This window comes from Anser brachyrhynchus, assembly GCF_964034855.1.
Source record: "Anser brachyrhynchus genome assembly, chromosome: 11".
Classification (NCBI taxonomy): Eukaryota; Metazoa; Chordata; class Aves; order Anseriformes; family Anatidae; genus Anser; species Anser brachyrhynchus.
The window spans coordinates 14185034-14204616 of NC_137706.1; the positions used below are offsets into that span (position 1 = coordinate 14185034).

Sequence of the window (19583 nt, forward strand, 5' to 3'; positions counted from 1 at the left end):
GGGCCTTGACCCATTGTTTGCTTTTTTTTTTTTTTTTTTTTTTTTCGGGTTTCAGCTGGGAAAGCAGCCACCTCGCGCGCTCTGCCGAGAGCACGCCGGGAGCCGGGCACAATGGGGAACCCCGCTCCGCAAGCAGAAGGGCTCCAAATCATTTTAGAGACATATTCATTATCCCCTTTCACAGGGCCTGTTTGCCTTGGGTTTAGCGGCTGCTTCCCAGACAGGGTGCAGACCAAATAAAGATCGCCCTCGGCTGCGAGGCGTTCGCTCGGGCACCACGCAGCCCGGGCGCCTGGGCTGGGCCGCTCCCGATGCGTCTGCGGGCGCCTGGGGTTGTTCTGGGCCCGTCACCTCCTCCGTCCCGAGAGCGCAGCAGATGACACAGCTCGCTTTTGCAAAAAGGAGTGTTTATTTTCAACAGTGCGAGGGGTGGGGGTTGGTTTTAATGGGAGACAATTACAGACAGTACTTTTTTTTTTTTTTAACAGTGCAAGAGAATGGCAGCAGGGCTGCCCGGCCCGGACGCAGTCACAGTCCCGTGGGCTCCACACACACGGTGCCACCAGGACGGCTGCGCCCTCGCAGCCCCGTGGATGAGCAGCAAGGGCCAAGCCCTGCTCCATGAGCAGAGCCCAACCTGCAGAAACCTGCTGGAAGCAGGGTCCAGCCAGCTCCCACCTCCCTCCCGCCCCCTTCGTGCACCCAGCATTTTGCCAGTGGAGGCAGTGGCTTGCTCAGATCTGAGCGCTGTGGTTCTGCCGGGGGTATTTGGGGTACCGGAGGCGTACAGGAGTTAGGCGGGATTGTCCCTTGGTTCCCTGTCCCTCCCCGCAGCTGCAGGCTGTGATCCAAAGCACCGCAGGAACCCTCCGTGTTCACCAGCCAAAGCCGCCTCCTCGCCAGGGCCATCGCTGCAGCAGGTTGGGACCCTCCTGGAGGATCCTGGAGGCATCAGACAGCGAGCCCAGGCAGGCGGCAGCCAACTGCGACGAGGAGCTCACAGGCTTGAGAAATCCCTTCTCCGCTCACTGGGATCTAGGAAGGAAAGGAAAACACGGAGAAGTTACAGCCTGCAGCAGGGCAGGGCACGGAACCAGCACGCAGAACCGCAGCAGCGCTCGGCTGAGGGCTGAACACCTCGGATCACGGGTGGACCAAAGCTCCCCACCCCACGCTGCACAGCCCCTCCAGCCCCGCAGCTCGGTGCCACCTTGCCCAGGTCCCCCCTGGTCCCCGAGACGCTGAGCTCCCCCCGTGCCCGCCCGGACCCCCGTCCGCCCCTGCCCCGCCAGCCCGGGGAGGGGTTGCCGCTTGTCCTTCCTCCGTAGGCTTTGGGGCATGGGATTACTCTGCATGTCAGAGCCACTAAAGGAACAGCCCTCTGATGTTTTAATCTTCACGTTAACTTTCCCTGCCCTCAGCGCCCTTGGCTGTCTGTAGAAAGTGATACTGAGCCTCGGAGCTGGAGCCAAAGCTGTTTGCTGGGCAAAAGTGCCGTCTCGTCCCCTTCACGGCTCTCCCTGCGCTTCTGCTTTTGCCCCACACTTTGTAGCAGCTTCTTCCCTCCTTTTCCTGATTTTTCCTGATTTTTCCTCCATTTCCTTTTTGTTTTCCCCATGGCAAGCACAGATCCCCTAGCACAGCTTTTGAACCCAGTCCCATCCTTTGCTGTCCTCCCTTTGCTTTGCTTCTAAACCGCCGTGCGGGAAGGAGCCAAGCCAAATACCCCCCCCAGTTCCTGAGTACTCTTGGACCCAGGATGCAAAAGGAGCCATCAGCCGGCTAATTTATTCTTCTTATTGCGCCAAATTGTAATTTTATAAAATATTGCAAATTTTATAAAATATTTGCAAGCCCGTTTTGAGAGATAAATCTTCCGTGTGGCTCTCTAATGAGCCGCCCTGGGAGTAGCTGGCATGTGATGTGCTGTAGGTCGCACAGCGACGTTCCTGGGCTGCGAGTGGCTGAACCGCCGTCACTCTTTGAACTGTGCAAATACTCCGCACTCTGGGGTCCAGGCTGCAATTTTCACGGGTATTTTTTTTCCCTCTTAAAAATAGATACCTTCTGTAACCCCTTTATTACAGTATTCATAAAGCGCTTGATGGGAATCCGAGGAAAATCCCTTCCCTTTCACAACTTTGAGGCGAGCCTAGAAGCTGGAGGGGCAGGAGGCAGCTCCACCCCAGGTGAGCTCAGCTGTGCTTTATCCTGACATCCCGGTGGGCAGGGCAGCACGGATGGGAGCTGAAGGGTGCTGGGCGCTTTCCCAAGGCCCAGGAGAGGAGGAGGAGGGTGCACCCTCGTGCTTGCCAGGGGAAACCCTTGCTGGGTGCCCCTGACCTCCACCTGGGCAGGCTGAGCTTGCTACGAGCTCCTGAGAACCCCATTTAATGCGCAGATGGGGAGGATGCTCGCTGGTACGAGACATCACCCCACCTGGTGATGTCCACCAGCGCTTGGTAAGAAACTGGGGGCAGGAGGCGCCGGACCAACGCGGCTGGCCGGAGATAACGCCGACAACCTGCCCCGCGGGGCTGTTCGGGGCAGGGAGAAGGGCACACACCCCCAAATAACAGCACGCCGGTGCACGAGGCTCTGCCTAATCGCATTCCCATCCCTTGCCAATGCCCCGTTTGTGGCCAGGAAGGAGGGACTCCGCTCCTCCCCTCCCCTCAGCCCAGCCTCCGCTTCGCAGGCTCGCGCGGAGAAACTTTCTGGACAATTTAATCTCGCCAGGGTGTTACTTAGAAAAACCTTTTTCACTGTCATTTTTTTTTTCCCTCCCTTCCTTCTTCCCCCCCCCCCCACCTTTTTCTTCCCTCCCAGCCTTGATTGAATTTTGCAAGCCCCTGATATCTTTCTTTTTGTACTGATGCATGCTGCTTATGCAAATACAAGCCTTTCATACCTCCTCCCTGGCTCAAGACCTCCAACTTGAATGTGACCAAAAGCTGCGCTCTCCCCTGCTAACTCCTTAGCACAATTACACCTCCATTCTGCTCCGGGGGCCTGGGGAGGGAAAAAATCATTTTAACCTAATAACACGTGCTGTTTGCTTTGGATAATTACAAGGGAGCTTCAGCTTCTGAGAGCAAGGGAATATTCGGCGCGGCGGGGCGGGAGGGAGGCTCCGCGTTAACGCCTCCGCGGCGAGTTTTATCTCCTGCCTGGCATCGGGCGCGCGCACGGCCTCTCGAGGCTCCCTCCACCTCTTGTCCTGTGCACCTGGGCGAGCATTTACATTTCCGAGCGAGGAACCGGGGCTCCGCGAGAGGAGAACGCCGCTGACATTTTCTTATCTCAAGTTACAATTTCCTGCAAGCATCAAGATAATGAAACGGGGGCGAGCTGCGGGCCGGGCAGGAGGCGTGCGGCGCGGGCAGGGCCGGGGAGCGGGCAGGGAGGACGCCCGAGGGATGCGGCTGCCGCTCGCCGTCATTGTTGTCCTCCTGCCTTGTCTTCTGGGGAAGTTTATGTGGAGGGCTTTCGCCAGGGCGAGGAGGAGGAGGAGGGGAGCTTTCCCCCCAGAGCACCCAGGAATCTGTCAAAAGAGGGACAGAAAAGAGAAGAAGAAGAAGAAGGGAGACAGAGAGTGGGAACGTCAAGGACCCCTGACTAATGAATAGCAAGTTTGCCCTTGAACCTCCCTGGGCTTTGCCATTCCCAGGCTCCAAACAAGGGCTGATGCATGCTTGGGCCCAGCTGCAGGGGGACCGGGCTATGGTTCATCTCAGACACTTTGACAGCCCGGGCCTTTTCCCCGCATAGCTCAGACTCGCCTAACTACTCCCCTGGCAACAGCTCAGTGCAGGAACCTGCGCTGAGGCCCTGCCTGCTGCATACAGAAGTGCGAGGAGGAGGGGAGCGCCGGGAGAAATTAGCTGGAGACCGGCTTAACCCATTAAAAGCTGGGCGGGCGCCGCCGGCCGGCACCCCCGGCCCGGCGGCACGGCGCTGGCGGAGCCGTCGGGCTCCCCGCGGGGTGGTGACGGGGTCCCCGTGTCACGGAGAGCCCAGGTCCCGCTCCTCGCGGAGCCTCGGAGCTGCTGGGACGGAGCTCTGTGAGGCGCCCCGGAGGTGGGAAAGGCCACGGTGGGATGGAGATGACACCGAAAGCCGCTCGGATGTGTCACCTGTGTCGCTCGTGTCACCTGTGTCCCAGCCTTGCTGAGGTGCAGCACGGTGAAGCCAGAGCAAGGGCAGGGCCTGGCCCCGATGTGGCAGGGCTGGAGCACCCCAAAACCAGGGGTCGGGCCGGGCACGAGGGGCACGGGCTCGCCCCGGCCGCTCTTTTTGCATTGCAGATCAAAGAGCCGGGGAGAGCTGGCCGTAGGGGTCTGCGCTGAATGGCGGGGGGAAAACAGGCGCTGCAGACGGCAGCAAGCACCCGACGGCTCCAAAGCACGACCCAGAAACGTTCCCACATCCCGGCCCCTTATAAATCAAGGGGGAGAGGGGGAGGGCTCCTTCCCGGCCTCTGTTTTTACAGAGCATCTTTCATGTGCAGCCCCTGAGAGAGAGGGCTTTGCCGAGCTTGTTAAGGAAGGCTCCTGCGCCAGGCAGAGAGGGGGACGCACCATATGGAGAGGAAAAAAAGAAAAGGGGACACTGAAAATGGAAAATTATGCAAATCGGGAGGAGAGAGGCTCCGGCGAAAGGGGGGAGGGAGGCAGGGAGGCGGAGGGGGATGGGAGGCCGGGAAGGGAGCCCTGACTTAGGGGACACCAGCCGAGCCGGCAGGAGGGACAGAAGTTTCCCACGTTCGGTGTCCGGGCGTGGGACAGCCCTCGGTGGCACCTCAGGGCTGTCACTGGTGTCCCCCACGAGGGCACCGCCGCGGGGTGCTGGCAGCCCTGGCCCCGGGGAGCAGCCCCACCGAAGGGCAGCTCGCCAGCCCCGTTGTTCCCGTGCCCTACCGGGGGGATGCCCCGGCCCTGGAGAGGCAGCAAAACGGGGTCTGCGGTGACCTACTTGGCAGAGGTGTCCTCAGGACCTCTGTTACTATGGCAATGAGGTAGTGAGCAAATACATTTTTTTTTTTTTTTGGTCAAGGTTTTTGCTTTTTATCAATCCCCAAAACTGGACTGATGCACCAAGGTGCCTCGTCATAAACGGCCCCGAAGGGCGGCACCAAGAGCAAAGCCCTGAGTTGTCCCTGAGTTGTCCCTGAGTTGTCCCCGAGTTGTCCCTGAGTTGTCCCCGAGTTGTCCCTGGGTCGCAGCCGCTGGCCAGGTGACACCCAGGTGAATTCAGCAAAGTCACAGGGAGGTCCCCAGAGTTCTTCCCTTCCCGGTTCTGGAAGCTCTTCCCTCGGTTCCCCCAGGGTCCCCGTGCCGCAGGGAATTGGGTGCGGGCAGAGCTGCAGCCCCAGCGCGGCACGGGGACGCTGTGCAGGACGGGGAGCAAACGGACCCTCCAGACCCTCGTGTGCGTTATTCCCTGTGCTGGGCCCGAACTCCAGCCTGGAGGCCAGGCCGGGACTAACGTGGTGCCCGGAGAAACTCCTCGTCTCTTCCCTGCCCGCGGTGCTGGCGGTGGGGAGAAGGACCCCAGGGCTCCCTCCCCAGGGCTGCTGCATTTCGGGAGCAGGTAAGTCACCCAGCTCACCCTCCCGACCGCAAGCTGCCTTCCCCCTGCGTGCACCAGCCTAACTTGCCAAGAGGTGCGCGACACATCCGTGTCAGCTCCTCCTCCTGCCTGCAGCCGCTTTGGAGAAGAGCTCTGAGAAGAAACGGCTCTCCCACCTCTCAGGCATGGCCACGGCTCCTTCAGAGCTCCTCCTTGCTCTCTGGAAACCTTGCTCAGGTCCTGGCTTTTGGGCTCGGCTCACCTTCGGGAAACCACCTGGCTTGGTTCTGTCCATCCTGCTCCCGTCTCCCCCATATCTCCATTCAGTTGTACCCATTGAGACACATCGGTGCTTTCCCTTTCGCTCTGTGCAGCACCGCCCGAAGCCCAGGCACACAAACCACTCCTGGCTGCCACCTCTCCTCCTCCTTGCTCCCATCACAGCCTTCGACCACTCCACTTGCTTTTTTTAGCTGCTTCTCCCGTGCATCCCATCAGGACACTTCCCCGCGTGGATCATCCCACTAATCCCTTCTACCTCGCATCCCTCCACTTGCCATCAGCCCCGAGCCGTGCTAAGAAGCTTTCCATAAGGGGCTGATCAGGTCTCGGCGTGCCCTGGCAGGGCAGTCATTAACCAGGCTCCGCACACCCGCCCCATGTCCGTCTGTCCGTCTGTCCCCGGCATCACGCCCCGTGTGGGTGCTCCTGCGGGTGGGCGAGAAATAAATCTGCTGGGGACCTGAGGTCGGGAGGAGGCAGAGGCAGTCCTGGCGAGGAGCTCGCCCCGGTGGGACTGCAGCACCGAGATGTCCCCCGGTGCCAGGCTGGGGCGAGCTGGGGGCGCAGCCTCCAATTCCTAATATTTTGCTTTGAGACGCCAGCACTTGCTGCTTCCTTCCCACCCGGCCAGTCTGAGCCCGTGCGTGCCCTGACAGGTGGCAGAAACGTCCAGCAAATAAATCAACCCTTGCGATTCAACGCCAGTAAAACCCAAACCCCTTTAAGAAGGCCCTTCAGAGGGCCGCCCTGCCCTCACCTTGCAGCCCAGGGCTTCGGGCAGGGACGGGGCACGGGGCCGTGCTGCCGTGCAAGCACACGCGTGGCCGTGCCGGTGCGGATGGGCACGCGTGCCCCAGCATGCGCGTGTTCCTGCCTGCACACGCCAACACCTCCGTGCTCCTGCCCACGTTCCCTCTGCTGCCTGCCAGGCTGCCAGGAGCTCGGGGGGAGCTCTTCTTGTTCTCCCGCACCCGGGGCACGTGCGTTATCCGTGCAACACGGCTGCGGGCAGGGATTTGGGCTGCTCAGCCTTGCTGTGGCTGGGCGAGAAGCACGCCGTGTCCGGCTCCCAGTTTCTTCAAGAGCCGTACCCTGGAGTAAGGCTACATATGTTGGCCAGATCCTCGGTAAAGCCCCGGAATCAGCTGTAGGCACTGAAGAGGATTCATGTAAGCGGCGCACAGAGAAAAATAGCAAAAAATAAAGTTCACGGGGGTACAAGGAAAACAGAGCTTCCACCCACAGACCAGCTGTGTGGGGCTCCAGGGACAGGCAGACAATGTGGGAGATATTTCAGAGCTTGCTCTCAGGATGATGCATTTGCAATCGCTCCCCTCCTGAAAGTGGCACAGGGAAAGCGAGCCACCAGCCCTGCCGACACGCATTTCCATGCCCCTACCTTCAGGTGAAGGTACGCGACCTGCCTCACCTCTCACCTGGGCTGCCGTAAGGTTGGATAGCCACCAGGGCTGAGCTACAAAAAACATGACGCGCCCCCAGGGAAGAGGAAGAAGAGGGGTATCTGCCGCCCCTCGGTGCCATGACATAGGCAAGAAACTGCCCCTGCTCAAACAAAGCCGGGCGAAGGGGCTGCTCGGTGCCCTCCCTGCAGGTTCCCACCAGCCAGAAGCGGGTGCGTGGGGCGGGGGGAGCAGGCGGGAACTGTTCCGGGTGTCCTTCGGATCAGGCTGGCCTCAGCTGCCACGCTGGAAGCTGAACCACGTCCAAGGAGGATACGGCAAGAACAGCGAGTGCTGCCCAAGCGGCAGTCCGGAGCGCTGGCACTTAGTCCTGATTCAGCCTCGACCCAGATTCCAGCCCCTGGCGTGGATCCAGGTTTCTCTCTCCTTGACCCGTCCCCATCAAAAGCAACGCCGCGGTGCGTCTCTGCTACGAGTTCCTATTCTACAAATAGAAGCAAAGGAGCGCCCCGCTCCTCAGCTGAACGTTCCCACTCACCCCTAGTTTGATGCCTGCCCCGCTGAAAGAAACCTTCAGAGACCGTGCCCTTGTAATGACCTCCCCCTCCAGCGGCGCAGGACAGCGCCGTGACACTAAACCACACCACCACCAAGTGTCCCCGCCATCCTCCCCGCACAGCTGCCCTGCGAAGGCCCCGCCTCTGGATGGGGACAGGCAGCAGGGGCACGATGCGGGCAGGACGGGCTGATCCCGGCTCCGAGGAGCATTTCATTTCCAAACGGGGCCCTGGAGGCCTCTTGGGCGAGGGGCTTGTCGGGGCGATGCGGGAGAGCAGGAGCACCCAACGCCGCCTGGCTGCCTCGCACCCGGAGCGGACCGTGCAGAAGTGAAACCTCCCAGCCACGTGCTCGCCGTCCAGGTGCCGCCACAGCAGCGCCGAGCCAGCCACTGAAATCCTCCCCAGCCACCACGGAGCCCTTCCTGCCGGCCCGGCCCCTTGAGCAGGAGCATCTCTGTTACTCTGGGAAATGGCGAATTGGGATTTTTTCGCCTCCCTCTTCCCACAACGCTTCCCTCCCCCAGCTCTTTTTTCCGCATCATAAGCAAAGTCCTAATAAAGCTCCCATCCCCACTGCCGGCCCTGCGCCATGCTCCCAGCAGAAAAGAGATGCAAAGCCACGCTTGGAATCTGATTCCCCGGCTTTAAACGCTGCTCTGCCAGCAAAGTGCGACTTGAAAGCTCCCCTGTCACAGTTACAAAGCTCCGAACAGCCCTTCCTCGGATAATCACGCTTATCTCCAGATTAAGAAAGAGAGACCTGCAGCTGAGGCTGGTCACATGGGCTGGGATGTGGGCAAATCTCTTTTAAACAATCCCCATATAGCTGTGACCTCCGCCGCAGCCCAAATACCCGGCCCCTCGTTCCCACTTGAAAGCCAGCTCCGGAGACACGGCGGAGCGCTCGCGAGAGGGGAACACGCCGGAGAGAGCAGGGGCACGAGCGAAACCGGGGGAGGAGTGAGAAAACGACGCGGCAGAGGAGCGGTGGAAGGAGAAAGCAGCCAGGGGAGGAGGTGGGAGAGGGAGAGAAAGAGGTGGGATGCGGTGCGGAGGGAGGAAGAGCGCGTGGATGAGGGGGAGGCCGATGAAGGACAGGTCTGTGCTACTCTTCCCGCTGGGGATGAGCTGTCCCCGCTCTGTCCCCACGTTAACTCCTCCCGCTCTGTCCCCGGCCGGCAGCCCACGGCGGTTACGTGCCTCCGGCTGTGCCAAGCAGCCTTGGCAGGGCGAGCGCGCTACCTACTTTGCTGCCACGGATTCATTAAAAGGCTTTGCTTGTGTGGGAATAGTCATCCCAACGGGGGAAAGGAAAAAAAAAAAAAACAAAACACAACCCTTCTGCAGCTCAGCCTGGCAAGGAGCTCTGACAAAGCGGTTTCCATAGCCCCGCGTGGGGCCTGGGAGCAGGATGAAGGAGGCAGGGATGCGCGGAGGGGTGGGAGAGCAGCTGGAAGGGGTCTCCAGCAAGGATTTTGCTTGGGGATGAAGCGCAGGGAGGGAACTGCCCGCACTTTGCAGGGTGCTGCTTCCCTCTTCGTCCTTGTGACTAAAGGCCACGATGCACCGGGTTCAGCTGTGGGCATCAGATTCACCCCGTGAGCAAACGATGGGTCCAAGCACCTGCACGGCGACTTCTCCTACCAGCAGCCTCCCCTCTGCTTTATAACTTAATGTCAGCACAATGGCTTTGCGATGGAGGAGCCCCAGCGGCCCTGAAAGGGGCACAGATGCCGAGCAGCGGGCTGGCTCTCTCCGAGGACACCCACGATTTGCTGGCACCGACTCGGGGTTTCCAGACGTGGGGCTTGGCCACTGGCTGCAGCCCGCTGGGAGGACGGCGGGGCTGCCTCCCCCACTGCTCATTATTCACCCCGCGCAATTAGGCACTGCTGATAAGTCACACCAAATTGCCTTTGTTCTCCAACCGGATGACCTGCGTTTCGCAAGGGTCCCTTCTTCCCGCGCGCTGCCCACGGGTGCTCGGGGTTGCCCGCTGTGCCTGCTGCTCCAACGGCAGCGCGGATCTCGGAGCACTCACCCCACGCCCCGCCAGCTCCCACCCAGGCTCCTGCAGGACCCTGCTGCTCCTCCACGCCTTCGCTGCCAGCACCAGGACCCCAGCGTGGAAGAGAGAGCAAAGCCACCAAACCTCTGCGTGCAGCAGAACTTCCCCAAACGAGCCCGGCTTCAGAGCAGCCTTGCGTTGGGCGCTGCTCAGCCGCGTCATTCCCTGCTCTTTCAGCACAGCAGCTGCTCAGAGGCGGACGGCAGCACGGGCAGAGATGGCATCTCACGCCTTTCTAGGGCCTCTTCTCGGTCTGCTCAAGAAACGTACGTGGGCTCTGAAGTCTTGGTGATTTAAGGGAAAGGATGCAAAAAAAAAAATAAATTGCACAAGAAATTAATTTTCCCTAAGTGTGCTACGGATTCTTGGGTGAACCTATCGAATGCGGATGGATGGATGGATGGACGGACGGACGGACGGATGATAAAAGCACTCTAGGAACAGCATTATGTGCTGGTCCATACACTGGGGGTGCAGAAAGACTTTTCTCTCTGTAATTAGTAACTCCACCCCGAGCCAACGTTTATAAATCCTTTAAGCCCTTGATAGCGCCCACCCCTTTGTCTCCCCAGCCCCTGTTTCCACCGCCCCATCCCGCACGCCCAGCCATTTTGCTTCCTTCCCGTGTTTTGTGGCTGGCACTGGATCCGACTGCCTTTCTGGAGAAGCAGGCCGAGGTTTTGTGTGCGGGGCTTTGTGTGAGTGATTGCGTGTGTGTGTGTACATACAAAGATGGATACAAACCCATTGGAAATAAACACCCTTAAAAAAGGGACTCGAGAGAGAGACACAGGGGCAAAGGAGAAGAAAGAGCCCACAGCCCCTCAGCCAGACAATCAGCAAAGATGAACAGAAAGACCCAGTGAACCAAAAAAAAAAAAAAAAAACAAAAAAGCTTCGGTTCTCTTTTAAACTCTCCCCAATTTGCAGCAAGGGCAGCCGCTCGCATCGCTGGGAAGCCCAGCTTCACCCCGGCTTCTCCCGGCTCCGCACAGCTCAATCACCCCGGGCTGCACCCAGCACCCCCCCCCCCGCCGCCTCCCAGCGCCCCGCATCTCCCCCGCCGCCGAGACAGCTTTCGCCAATGGAAGGAGGACAAATATATTCATTGGCACCTTATCAGACATGCATGCAAAACTAATTAACATGGGGAGACATGCAAGCTGCCACCCAGCCACAAACACACACCCACGAGCATGCACACACACACGCACACACGCACAAGGCAACCCTTGTCTAGGGGGGACATTCAAAAGGCTTTGTCACTAATTTAGGCATCTGTCTCAGTCTGGTCTGGTCCTCCTGGCTAGGCTGGAGTTGTGGTTTTTTTCCCACTCTGTTTGACAATGCTGGGAACATGCCCGGAGACCCCTCATTCAAATCACCCCTTGACAATGGTCTCATTGTGTGAGCGTACAGAAAAGGGAAAGGATGGGGGAGAAGATGGGGAAGGGGGGCAAGGAATTAAAATGTGAACCCAAGGAAGTGTTTACTAACACAAGCCCCGCAGCTGCCCCGGCTCTCCTCCACCCCCTTCTTCCGCCCCCGGCCACTCCAATGGCCCGGGCTGTCCCCGTGCAGCGAGCCCTGAGCCCGAGGACCGCAGGGATGGAGCCTGCAGCACCTCGGCGGGGATTTAGTGACTTAAAATGTCCCGCAGAGGACATCTTTGGGGAGCTGGACGGCTGGCCGGTGGAGCAGGGGATTTATCAGTAGAACCGCCCGCTCCCAGGCTTTCCAGAGAGGGAGGAAAATTGTTTAAACGTGGCCTGGTGGATGAGAGGAGGAGAGCAGAGCGGCGGCGCGGGTCGGATGCTTCCCGCGGGGCTGCCGCCGGCCACGCCACGGCGGGAGGAAGGCGGCGAGCAGAAGGGTGTCGGGGCCGGGGGCTCGGGGAGCGGAGCAGACCCCCCTCCAGGACCTGACCGCCTTCCTTGCTAGTCAGAGGGAATTAAGCAAAAATCCCCCTGATGTCCTGCCCGCCCCCCGACCACCCCACGGCCCTCTAGGGAAGGGAACGGCAGACGGAGGAGGGCTCGCCCCCAGCCCCACCACACGCTTGGCCGGGCTCGGCAGACACCGTTCAGCTGGAAATGCCCACGAGTCGGCGGAGCGAAGGCAGCGCGGGGCTGGGGAAAGGGGGAGGAGATGGTGGCAGCATTTTCCATATATGCAAATGCGGCTGCACAAGGTACTCGAGGGGGAGACAAAACAAAGAGACCTCCAAGAGGCAGGCGCACAAAGCCCAGCACCTCCATCCACCTCCCATGCTCCCCAAGGAAGAGCCGAGCGATGCTCGGAGGTGTCCCCCCCCAAGCCGAGCAGGCACCAGCCCCGCGTGTCTGCTTTGGAGGAGCTGTAAAGGAGGGGCCCGGCGAAAGCTGCCGACACAAATGCCACAGCCCACGTCCTCCTCCACCAACAGATGCACCTCGGGAGGAAGAAACTATTCCCGGCCATCAGCTTAATCGGGAAAAAAAAAGCCGTGATGTAAACCCGAAAAGAGAGCTGCCTCGCTGCGGCAGAGGTCTGGGAGCTGGAGAAAGCCCGGCTCCCGTGACATTGTTCCTGCAGGCAGGCCCACCACCCGGAGCTTTTTTGTGTCCTCTGAGAGGTTTCTGGACCCCGCCACCAGCACGGCAGGGCAAAACTTCGCACGGAAACCCCAGAACCTGAGTGAGGGTGAAGCATCCTTCCCGTGACCGCTGTGCCACAATGAAAGCGCAAATATTTCTGCTAGAAAGGGGAAGCCGCTGCCAAGGAAGCAAACCTGGGCTTTTTATCCGCACGAGTAGTCGTGAACAGTTTTAGGGCCACATCCCTCTCCTCCAGCACACGGGGACAGGCACTGGACACAGTGCCACGTACAGGACCAGGAACAGAGCTCTGGTTTTAACGGGGCGATGCAGACACCACATGAGATAAAACCCACCAGAGATCAGCGTGCCGGGACGCGGGGCTGCGGGAAGCTACTTGACGGCACAGAGAAACAAGGACACGCGATTCCGCTCTCATTTCCCTGCTGTAAATTTGGGCGGCTTTTACCGACCGCAATTAACTCCCCACTTGGGGTTTAACCCGGGGGAGCTGGGGGCAGAGCTCGGTGCAGGACCCGCCTCTGGGCTCCTCTCCCTGGCTTTATCGCAGAGGGCAGCGGGAGGTGCGAGGGAGCTGGGTGAAGACGTAGGGCGATTGGTAGCCAACGCGGCCAGTTCAAAGTCCTCTCCAGCTCTGGCCTCGCTCTTCTTTCCCTAACCAGTCATTTGCCACTTTGCTGAAGAAGCCTCGGCTGCAGGGGAAAGTCAGTGCCAGCCTCTTGGGCACAGAGACTCAAAGGGATTTGGGCATCTCCTACCCTTTAACAGGGGCTGAAGACCTTCCACACACCTAGTCCCTGTCCCTGAGGGCTGACTCTTCTTGTCAAAGACCCCAAGGGTCACAGCGTGTATCCTGTGCAAGAAAGCGCGCAAGACCCTTCATTATTAACTCTTGTTTGAATAATCTTTACATTTCCCCTTTTCCTAAGTGCATTTCAAAGTGCTGTGGGGTTTTTTCCCGACCAACCCTCCGGGTTTCACCAACGCCAAGAGACAAAGCTCCTCCCCTGCCCGCGCCACGCAGGTCAGGGCACCTCCACGGCCCTGGCAGCGGCAGGCTCGGGGCGCCCCTGCGACCTTCCATCCACCCACCCAGGCTTCTCCTCCCAGACACCGAGGCGTGCAAATCTCAACGTCTCATTAAACCGACCCGCGGAGCGCTCAGAACGGATTGCCTCCCAACATAACTTTTCAGCTGGTCACTATCCACGAGCAGATGATTTTACATGACATTTATTCATGCAAATTACAGAGGCTGCAGTCCCGTTACCCGGTTAAGAGCATAAAAAATTACAGTTTAGATGCAGAAATGCTTGCACCAGCACGGAAAGCGAGGCGAGGCTGGAAACGCATCCCCGGCTTTTAAATGCGGCACAGCAAAACTCAGCGCAAGGCCTCGTCGGACGGGAGTTTATCGGAAATAACCCCCCCAAAAAACACCCAGGGGAGGCAGAGAAAGGCATGTGCAAAGCTGCAGGGGACGCAGAGAAATGAACTTCTCCTGCTGCATGTGCAGGAACCTGCCACGGGGAGAGCGCACACGACATTTTACGTCACTCACAAAGCCTACCCTGTCCAATAAAGTGTGGAAGTAAAACAAAGCATGAAATCCAGGCATAAATTAGCATCCCTCCAGTCTAGCTTTATTTGTGCTGCTGCTGATGTGGATTAGCATCTAGCTAGCTGACAGGCTGATAGGCAGACAGAAACAAGGAGATATGAAAAAAGCAGTGGGTGTCTTTTTTTCCCTACGGTTCCTGGGACGGCTGCCATCAAAGTGCAGGCAGTGTTCATCCCTTCAGGACCAGAGTTTTCCCGTCTTTCCGGGGAAGCAATAGGATCTGTAGGAAAGCAAATCCCCCCTGAAACATTTGCGCCTGCACCCTACGAAGCCGGCACCCGTTGTCTGACTGCAAGCCCAGCGTGAGCCTGTCACATCCGCGGCCGGTGTCCCTCCGGCAGCCACGGTATCGCTCCAGGGGCATTTCGGAGAGCCCCAGGAGCGGGGGCCACGAGACTTTTAGGACAGCACCTCGCCGCAGGCGTGCACGTGGAGCAAACGCCCCAGGATCAGCCCTGGATCGTGTTCGCCAGCGCTCAGGGCAGCTGCTGGCAGCCACGGCCGGGCCCGGTACCCGATCCCGGCTGACACGACCAGGATCTCACGCTGGCATCTCCTCTCCGTTCGTGTCACAAATGTGTCACCGCCGGCTCCGCGGGCAGGAGGGCCTGCGGAGAGCATCAGGCGGGCTGTCACGCAGCCTCCCGCTCCCCAGGGCTGCGTGGCAGAGCGAGTGGTCGTCACCAGAGCCGTCCCTTCTCTCCCTCGGGCTCGGCAGCCCTGAGGTGCCCCCTGCCACCAACGCTCTCCCCCTGACGCGGCACCACGGGAGCACGCCAGGCAGCAGAGGGGAGCGGGGATGCTCGGGGAAGGCGACAGCACCGTGGCACTCGTGCCCAAACCAGGGGAACAACAGCTTCAAGCGTGACTGCGTGCAGAACGACCTGCAAAACCCATTTCCACCCTCACTGAGCCGTTCACAGCTTCGTCAGGCTCTCGGGTCACAGGAGACCTCTAGTCCCTGCCTGTCACTTGAAGAGCCAACGGGAGAGCTCGGTTTTTAGGCTAAGGAAAGCAAATTTTCAGCCGTTTCCAGAAGTGGCCTAGAAAATGCAGACTAATTCCGCACAGCCGTGAAGCCGGTCCCTCAGGGGCACGGTGTGCGGTTTGCACAGCCCGGTGTCCCCGTGCCTGCCCGGGTGACACGTACCGAGCAGGTCTGAAGGTTCAGCAGGACGAGCAACCAGTGCCAGCAATCCCAGGCTGCCCCCAGAGGACGGGGAGCAGGCAAACCCTGCACGCAGCGGGCGTCTGTGGCCAGCTCGGACGGACCCAGGCCCCGTGCTCACACGGGGCAGCCCTTCCACAAACGAAGGGAAGCAGCAGAGCCTTTGCTCCCCCAGCACTCAGCCATGTTGCGCACTGTTGGTTAGGGACCGGAGACCAGCCACCATATCCTAAAGCTCTCGCAGCAAGAGCAGGCGCTCATTTAACCTCTGGCACGTGAGGATGGAAAGAGACACAAGTCTGAGGTCCCACCAGCCTACAGAAGCCCAGCAAGCCGCAGGTAACATCTCCCCTTCGCAAGGCAGCGGTCCCCTAAGGGGCTCCCCAGCCAGCCCGTGTACGTGAGCCGTTTGTTTCCTCCCCAAGCTCTCCGCTTGCTCTGCCACGTCACCCCTGAGCCTGATCACGGGCAAAACGAGCCCGATGGGCCCCGGCCTAGCACCCGCTCATTAGCGCTCTGCGTTTCCACTCTGCTCCGCAGTTCCACACCGCCGGGAAAAGCCCAGCCCGGGGACGGTGCAGGACCGGAGCTGCTTTAAATGCTGTGGATGAGCAGAGCCGGCTGTGTGGGGTAATGAAAGCCAGACCCAAAAGAACTCAAGAAGCCACGGGGCCAGCTCATACAAGTCCTGACTCGTGCCTGCAGTTTCCCCTTCATTTCGGTGAGCTCCAGCACATTTCCACATAAGATATATTAAAAACCACGCTGGTTACAGCACGTTCAGACAAAGTGGTGACTGGTGTGAGGGTGATGCCTGTGCAGCGCATCACAAACGGACTGAAGGAGCATGTGCCCCTTTGAGACCGGTCTGAGTGGCAACCTGGGACGTGGCTGTGGCAACCCAGGGAGCTCCTGCACAGCCCCAGGAGGACAGCACAGGGACAGTGCCTTCTCCCCTGGCTCTTAAGCAGAGTCCCCCATGGCACTGAGCACAGCACTGACCTCTCAGTTAAAGCAAGGACCAGAGAAATGAAAAAACCACGCATTTTTCTCCTGAGCCCTGGCAGTGGGGAAGTCAAATAATGTTCTGCCAGCTGTCCCCAGAGTGTGCCAGACCAGTACAGGTCCACAGGCACAGCCAGTCTGCCTCTGTGCAGCCTCACCCCCACCAGCTCCATGAGCACATACACACGTGGGCACCCCTGACTTGATCTCCTGCAGAACAGGGTGCCTTCACCAGCATCACCAACTATTACAGGTCAGAGGCTGAAGCACACACCGCAGACATTCACTTCCAAGTTTCTCTACGATCAGTGGCTTGGACCGCTCCTGAGAGTCATCAGTACACCCAGCAGGAGCAAGCCAGACCCCATCCAACCCAATGCAATCCATCGTACTTGAATTTGCTAGGCTCTCTTTCACTCCCCAGTCAAAGCTATGCAGCATTTTATGCTTCCAGCCTCGAGCTCTGAATACCAGGAATCTGACTCCTCAAAACCATTAATTTTGACTCCAGAAACACCCGAGGATTTGGAGGATCTTTTTCAGATTGGCAATTCCAGGCCCTAGCATGTCTTTGCCTTGTTTCCAGAGCTTCCCCTGTAATGATGATGCCCATAAATACACTTCTCGTTAGCACCATTTTATTACTTTTAAGTGAAAACTGAAACTTTCAAGCAGCCCTTGATTCCAGGTGATGGGGTTTTACAACAAACATCTCAAATCCCAAGCCGTGTGATAAACCCCCTGAGAGTCATTCTGGCCGAGCCTCGCCAGCTGCCGTTCCACCCAGAAGGCATCCACCCCTGAGAGAGGGATGGAAGAGGGGAAGAAAGCTGGAAAACAGGGATTTCTGGCACCCAACCCAGAGTGCAGGGGGGGCATTCCCACCTCCACCTTTCCTGAGCAGGGCATCGATTCCTTATTTCTTTGTTTAGGGTACGGCACAGACCCTAGAAGAGGGCACTGATGCCTTCTACGGGCAGAGCTTCTCAAAGCTCTGCCTAGTGCTGCTTAAACCAGAAGAAATAGCCCCAAAAGACTGTTCTAGCCCTGGCCACCTGCAGCAACGACTTGCAGAGCTCCCTCTGAACTTGGCTGAGTGTCTGATAGGGTGGGAACCAGAGGAAGAGAAGCACTGCTCCTGGCTTGCAAGGTTTTCAGCCAAGCTTGTCCATAAGGCATGCTCAGCCTATGCACACATACCCCAACACCCTCTCCCTTATGTGGTTTCCTGGATATTTCCTTCCGCCTCCTGCTGCCCTCCCCAAACCACGAAGCCACCACAGCCACGTGCGAGGTGCTGCACACGCCTGGCCTGAGCCCTTCTGCTGAGCCAGCCCCAACGTGGGGCATGCAGGCAAAAGAGCTGCCTGAGGAATCCAAGCCAAGCGGCGCTGAGCACGACCTTTCTGCTTTACAGCGGCAACCTGAATCCTAAATACTGGATTTCTAGGCACGCATTAAAGCCATGAGACAATGGGGACTGCGAGGCTGGCGCTGGCTGCAAGCCAGCTCCGCTCCTGCCCTGCCAGTGTCCTCCATTTCCCATTTCCTTCTTTTTTTTTGCCCTGGCAGATAAGTGAAGTCCTGCTAAGCGTGCACATTTTCCCTCGTGACCTGGGGACTCACCCCCACCGGACGATGGATGCCTAAGAAGTCACAGAGAGGTGGCCATCTTCCCCCCTCTCTCTCTCATAGAAGCATTGCTTCTCCTTTAATTGGTTTCATTCATGGCGGCCCTCCACTAAATGTAATTATGCCAGGCTCTCTCCATCTGTCTGCATTCAGTGTTTTTATTCTCAATCTTTATTTCTGCATTAATTCCCCCTCTGCAGCTTACATGCACAACAACGTCCAGGACCTCCTGAGGATGTGCAGACACCAAGTGAAGAGCAGGATTTGTCCCAGGTCTCTCCTGGCTGGACGCACTGAACGTTTTTTCTCGGGGAAAGCCCCATACCTCAGCTGCTCTCTGTAACCATTTCTCAATAATACCCACACAAGCCAGTCCTTTTGCAAACACCAGGCAAGATGAGATACCTTGATTTTTGTCTGCACCCTACAGATGCAGAGGTATTACTGCCCAGTCTTCCCAAGCCTGGTGCTTAAAGCTACCAAGGGGAGATGTCTGCTCAAGCTGGCACAGACCTTTTTTTTTTGCATGAGGACAGCATTTAGTCCTACACAAACTAACATGCTAATTTTCCTTCCCATGAATGCAGATGGGGTGAACACGGCTGAGCACGGGGATTAACAAATCTCAGCTTTGCAAGGGTAGCTCGTATCTGCATGGCTGAGGCTGCAAAGCGCTGAGCACTTCCAGAAGCATCTCCTCTCTGGGATACATCACCCAAGGTCCCTACATCGTCCTTGGACAGGACAGGTAGATCTTTAGGGGACACAATACTAAAGGGCTTGTTGGCTTACAGAGAGACCAAACCCAGCGACACAGACCCTGGGCAACCAAGCACCATCTGGTGACCGCCGGCTCCCGACACAATAGCCCACGTTGGCATGTTTATGATAGAGACCAGAGGCAGATTCCCTTTATCCCCATCGGACCCTGTGATGTGGTTTCAGGAGAAGGACCATGAGAAGCAGATGGGATAGCAGAAGAGAAAAGAACACGGCGAGACAGACAGACAGGAGAGATTTATATGAAGCTAAAGCACATACCCATAAACATGGGATAAGCAAATAGCATGTAAGTATGAAATTAAATGCAAGGAATCCACGTTATTCAATAATCAGTCAAATATCTCCTTCACCTCTTTTTTTTTTAGTTTGTCATCAGCATTTTAAAATGAGATATGTATGCCAATAAGTAACCCAGTTGTATATTGTAACCTTGCAAATATTGGATGGGATCTGAGAGATTCGTCCCGACAGACAATTCATTTTTACAGTTATTTTTGGACTCCCGGCTTTCGTGGAACACCGGCTCTCTGTGTTGGATTTTATGCCCCTGAAATGTATTTACAATGCATGGCATCTGTATTGTGCATTACACACTTAAATCACTGCTTTTCATTCATCGCTTATATATATAAAAAAAAAAAAAGCAATATCCTGAAGCCCCAAATACTCAAATTCAAAATATTATTGGTGCGTTTTCAGAGAAATACTGTAAAATAGCATTGCATTTTTAGATAAAGGAGGGAAAAACGATCACAAGGAACATGGATTCCCAAGATCTGGGAAGAGGGGGAGTTTGGATTTCATGCCAGGATAAACGCAAAATAAAAATAAAAGCTGAAAAAAACACAAAGGTTTATTTTCTAAACAAAAACATA

General features: G+C 57.7%; 1 protein-coding gene across 10 annotated transcripts in view; it reads right to left on the reverse strand.

The window, feature by feature from the left end:
* Positions 1-393: 393 nt before the first annotated feature.
* The window catches only part of LOC308200986 (uncharacterized protein), a 39043-nt gene continuing 19853 nt past the window's right edge, over positions 394-19583 (reverse strand). For 6 of the 10 annotated variants that reach the window (XR_013955974.1, XR_013955976.1, XR_013955977.1 and 3 more), the window contains 2 exons: positions 2912-3012; positions 394-1035 (listed from right to left, as the gene is read on the reverse strand). Coding sequence is in view for 4 of the 10 variants with exons in the window: in XM_080607649.1 (XP_080463775.1) it covers positions 1026-1035; positions 2912-3012 (111 nt within the window). In the remaining 6 variants the exon portion in view is untranslated. Of the gene's footprint in view, positions 1036-2911; positions 5938-6013; positions 10803-19583 lie in introns of those variants that run through there. The other 4 variants (XR_013955975.1, XR_013955978.1, XM_080607651.1 and 1 more) reach the window with 2 other exon arrangements.